The sequence below is a fragment of the Sapajus apella genome, unplaced genomic scaffold, assembly GCF_009761245.1.
Source record: "Sapajus apella isolate SASKATOON/1434 unplaced genomic scaffold, GSC_monkey_1.0 scaffold4656, whole genome shotgun sequence".
In the NCBI taxonomy this organism is placed as follows: Eukaryota; Metazoa; Chordata; class Mammalia; order Primates; family Cebidae; genus Sapajus; species Sapajus apella.
Window position 1 is genome coordinate 368 of NW_022441582.1, and position 4,984 is coordinate 5,351.

Consider the following 4,984-nt stretch of genomic DNA (forward strand, 5'->3'; position numbering starts at 1 on the left):
GCATATTTTTCTCTTCCCCAGCTTTCAGCACAGGGTCCCCTCACCAGCAGGCCACGGTCAGGGCTCTGTACAGACAGTGGCTGCAGAGTAAAAACACTTCTATTTATGGGGGGCAAGGGCGAGGAGAGGAAGAAAGGAGCAGCAAAAGAGGAGAAGTGGCCACATGTATTTTGTTTTGTTTTTTGTTTTTCGTTACATGCACTTTTGAAAGTGTTTAGAAGCAGCCTCTCCTACATCCCCTGGTGTAGCTTGTCTCCTAGCTCTGTGAGGTGAGTTATCCAGTACACTCTAACATAAAAATGACCTTCAGACAGACAGACACACACACACACACACAGGAAACATCTCTGCCATCCACTTTTTCTTTTTTTCTGGTCCCAGACCCTCGATTCGCTCTTAAAAAATGACTATTGTGAAGATAATGTAACAACACAGAGTAATGCTAATGACAAATTATCAAAAAATTAAAAAAACAAAGTAAAATCGTTATTAGTGTTTTTAAAATGACGTAACTATGGGGAAAAAAACTCAAATGCCAACAATAGTTATTATGTATGACCTTTTTGCTCATATTTCCAAAACGTTTATAACATACATAATTTTAAGAGAAAAATAATTTTGAAAATACATATCTGAAAATGAAACCCCGCTGTTTCCAACGGCCAGCTGATTCTGGCTTAATCTGATTTTTCGCAGCTGTAGCAGTTTTGAAAACCTCAGTCCTTTTATTGAGGGAAGGAAGAGATGGGAGGGGTAGAAAGGGCGGTGGTTATTCCCCAGTCTTTCGATCCGGTCACACAACCTAAATCCAACATCTGCATCACATGTCTCCCGAAATCCTCTCCCTAAAATGACAACCTGGCCAGGCGGACAGAAAGGCCCCAGCGCATTTGCAAGGATCCTGCGGGGCCTGCCACGCAGAGAGCGTGCGGGTCTCAGGGAGCTGCCGGGTCCGCCAGGCCCCGCCCCCGGCCATTCAGGCCCCGCCCCCACCCACCCGGCCCCGCCCCGGCCCCCGCCGTCACGTGACCGGGCGCTGGGTCCAGCCTGTTGCTGATGCTGCCGGGCGGTACTCGTTATGGAGCTGGCGCTGCGGAGCTCTCCCGTCCCGCGGTGGCTGCCGCTGCTGCTGCTGCCGCTGCTGCTGGGCCTGAGCGCAGGTAGGTTCGAGCAAGAGGCGCGCCGACTGCCGTACCTCTTTTTACTCCAGGCGTGAGAGTTCGTTAGCGGGTTTGTGCTTTTAAAACAACATCTGTTTTCCCGGTTCTTACCTTGTGTAATTACATTGCTTTTGAATCTCTTTTCTGTTTCTCTAAAAAAGTCAAAGTGCTTTTTCTACCCTTTTCTGGCTCTGGGTGGTCTGAGTGCCTGCGTTCTCTGCTACGCCTAGATAGAAGCAGTGTGCAGAAATGTGATTTGCGGAAACTGCTGGTCAATGAGGTTTCCCCGATTCAAAGGCCTCCTCCCTTTTCCTGCCGCAATTGGCTGCTAAATGAAGTTAAAAGGTCATTTTATTTTGAGCTGAAATCTACGGTTAGAAGTACCCTTAAATCCTACCACGAATGGGACATTTCATTGAGATAAGGCCCTTTCTTCTCCTCTTGATCAAAACAAACAAGATAACATCCTCCTCCACCTATCTCTTTTTGGCAGAAAAACAGATTTGTGTTTAATAGGATGACTTGCAAATTGATTTTCATTCGTTCAGCAAAACCTCTCCTAGTCTGAAGCAAGAACTGAGAATTGGAATTTGCCTTGTGACCTTAGGCAAGTTGTTGAACAGTTTTGTTTTCCCGTTTGTAAAATGGGGATCATCTGGTCCTTTGTCGAGCGTCTGGGAGATGTTGTAAAATAAGTTGCTCTGCCACTTTTACCAACAGTCACTGCCAGGGAAGGGTGAAGTGCCTGGGCTGAGGTCAAAAGGGACCTGCACCTTATCTGTTATTCTCTTTTTTTTCTCTCTCTCTTATCTGTTATTCTCAAGGGAGCTCAGCCTTATCTGTTATTGTCAAGGAGGATGTAATAGTGTGTTACTTGTACACAGAACCTTATAGCTAAGTCTGTAATGTTTTAGCCATCTGTTTTGCTTCTCAGGAGATACTTCGTGGTTTTCTTAATCTCCATTCTTGTCTTGTTTTGAGTCAGGGTCTCGCTATGTTGCCCAGGCTGATCTGGAACTTCCTGACTCAAGTGATCTTCCTACCTCAGCATCCCAAGTAGCTGGGACTGCAGACACAGGCCACCACCCTGGCTCTTTCTTATTTAAAGATGTCTTCCCTACTCCTGTCTCTTGGCTGTTGGGACCAGTGCTCCCAGAGCCACTGGTTTTACGATATAAAAATGAGTGGGGCTTGAAATTTGAGAAGGGAGGAAGTAGAAGGCAGAAAACTCCAGTCACTGAGGGCATCCCTCCCATCATCTTTTAACATCAGCCCTTCTACATTTTTTTTCTACATTTTTTTTCTCCTGCCTCCAGAGGAAAAAAAAAGATGCTCTAACTTGGAAATTGTTACTTTAACAAAAAGTGACAAGGAAAATGGATTTAGCCTACTCTTTTCTAATACATATTTTGTAGATGCTAGAAACATTAACTAAAGAAAATTGGAAGGCCGGGCGCGGTGACTCAAGCCTGTAATCCCAGCACTTTGGGAGGCCGAGGCGGGTGGATCACGAGGTCAAGAGATCGAGACCATCCTGGTCAACATGGTGAAACCCCGTCTCTACTAAAAACTACAAAAAATTAGCTGGGCATGGTGGCACATGCCTGTAATCCCAGCTACTCAGGAGGCTGAGGCAGGAGAATTGCCTGAACCCAGGAGGCGGAGGTTGCGGTGAGCCGAGATCGCGCCATTGCACTCCAGCCTGGGTAACATGAGTGAAACTCCGTCTAAAAAAAAAAAAAAAGAAAATTGGAGTTGGGGGATTATAGGATACTTATATTAGAACACACATACACACGCATATATCCTTCAATTTAAAACATTTGTCTACCTCAGTTAGGAATATTGCCCTTTTTCATATTTGTTGTAGCTCTCTCATTGCTGTTTGCCTTTTTATTTTTGATGTACAGAATTTTTGTTGTATAGTAACTTAACAGGTTTCTGTTCTCACGGCCATTGAAATTTCTTTTTTACAGTCTCTGGGGTTTGCTTAGATTCTTTCCTCATCCAGACATCAGAAAAATATTCAACTATATTTTTGTATTATTTTTAATGTTTAAATTTTAAAATGTAAATACTTGATCCACATGGAACTTATTTTGTTTATAGTGTTGATAGGACCTAAATTTCTCTTTTTTTTCTCCCAAAAAGGTGATACATTGAATAGCCTCAGCCCCACTAATTTGTGATGTTTCTTTACTGGTATTTTTTGTTTGTTTGTTTTTTTGAGACATTGTCACCTAGACTGGAGTGCAGTGCTGTGATCACAGCTCACTGCAGCCTCAACCTACCAGACTCATGTGATTCTCCTACCTCAGTCTCCTGAGTAGCTGGGACCACAGGCATATGCCATGACACCCAGCTAATTTTTGTATTTTTTTGTAGACTTGGGGTTTTGCTATGTTGCTTAGATTGGTTTTGAACTCCTGTGCAGAAGCTGTCAGCCTGTCTTGGCCTCCCAAAGTGTTGGGATTACAGGAGTGAGCCACCAAGCCTGGCCTCTTATTCATGTATTAAATACGATATAAAAACCAGTATATTGCATTTTGGGATTTTTACTTTTTTCCTCAAAATATGAATATCTCTCTTGTTTTTACAGAATTATAGAAGTGTTTCATGGTTATTGTTAAAAATCCAAACATTACAGAAAGGTGTAGATGAAAGCCCGTGACCTCCTATCCCACTGTTAAATTAGTTTGTTTTTGGGCCAGGCATGGTGGCTCACGCCTGTAATCCAAGCACTTTGGAGGCCAAGGCGGGCAGATCACCTGAGGTTGGGAGTTCAAGACCAGCCTGACCAACATGGTGAAACCCTGTCTTAAAAAATAATAATAATAAATAAATAAATAAATTAGTTTGTTTTTTTCATAGCCGAGGTTTTTTTCCTTATTCTTGCAATGTATTGGGGTGGATAAATTACCAAACTATAAAACATACCATCTCTAGCACAGCATGGCTGTCTCTACCAGGCTTGGAATTTACCTGTACATTAGGCACTCTTTTGGAAAGTGAAATTGAGCTTCTGTTTCAGGAGCTGTCATTGACAGGCCCACAGAAGAGGGCAAGGAAGTGTGGGATTATGTGACTGTCCGCAAGGATGCCTACATGTTCTGGTGGCTCTATTATGCCAGCAACCCCTGCAAGAACTTCTCAGAACTGCCCCTGGTCATGTGGCTTCAGGTAAAGTAGTTTCCCAGCCTGGCCTGAGGTTGAGGCCAAGTCTCCCCTATGTGGCTCTTTGCTTGCTTTTTGGGCTCATGTCTCAGCAGTGAAGGGCAGATTTGGTCCAGCAGTGTGGCCTGGGGGTTCGGGGTGCTTCTGAGGCAGGCTGAGGTGATGGTATAGCCAAGAAGGCTAAATCAGAGGGCGAGGGGGTTCTATCCTTTTTCCAGAGCCTCTTTATATTTCCAGATGATTGCAGGAAGGCTTACTGAAAACTCTTCGTGACACATTTGATTGTATAGTGATAGAAAGTGTTGTGAGGCTGGGCACAGTGGCTCACACCTGTAATCCCACCACTTTGGGAGGCCGAGGCAGGTGGATCACATGAGGCCAGGAGTTCGAGACCAGCCTGGCCAACATGGCGAAACCCTGTCTCTACTAAAAATATTTAATACACAAATTAGCCAGGTGTAGTAGCACATACCTATAATCCCAGGTGGTTGAGACACAAGAATTATTTGGACCTGAGAGGCAGAGGTAGCAGTGAGCTGAGATTGTACCACTGTACTCCAGCCTAGGTGACAGAGCAAACCCTATCTCAAAATAACAACAAAAAAGAAAGTGTTATGGAAGACTCCAAAGCAAAGACCTGAGCTTCCCTG

At 44.3% G+C, this 4,984-nt stretch overlaps 1 protein-coding gene across 1 annotated transcript; it reads left to right on the forward strand.

Moving 5' to 3' along the window:
* The first annotated feature begins 1,011 nt into the window (after nt 1–1,011).
* Nucleotides 1,012–4,373, forward strand: LOC116547777 (retinoid-inducible serine carboxypeptidase-like). Its single transcript, XM_032273606.1, has 2 exons — nt 1,012–1,160; nt 4,192–4,373. The coding sequence occupies exons 1-2, from the start codon at nt 1,079–1,081 to the stop codon at nt 4,347–4,349; spliced, it is 240 nt and encodes a 79-aa protein (XP_032129497.1). The 5' UTR covers nt 1,012–1,078; the 3' UTR covers nt 4,350–4,373.
* The last annotated feature ends 611 nt before the right edge of the window (nt 4,374–4,984 follow it).

Excerpts from the sequence above, each read along its gene's own strand:
- LOC116547777 (XM_032273606.1), top strand. The coding sequence starts at position 1,079 with ATGGAGCTGGCGCTGCGGAGCTCTCCCGTCCCGCGGTGGCTGCCGCTG. Across the intron at positions 1,161-4,191 it reads GCTGCTGGGCCTGAGCGCAG|GAGCTGTCATTGACAGGCCC; the intron begins GTAGGTTCGAGC and ends CTTCTGTTTCAG.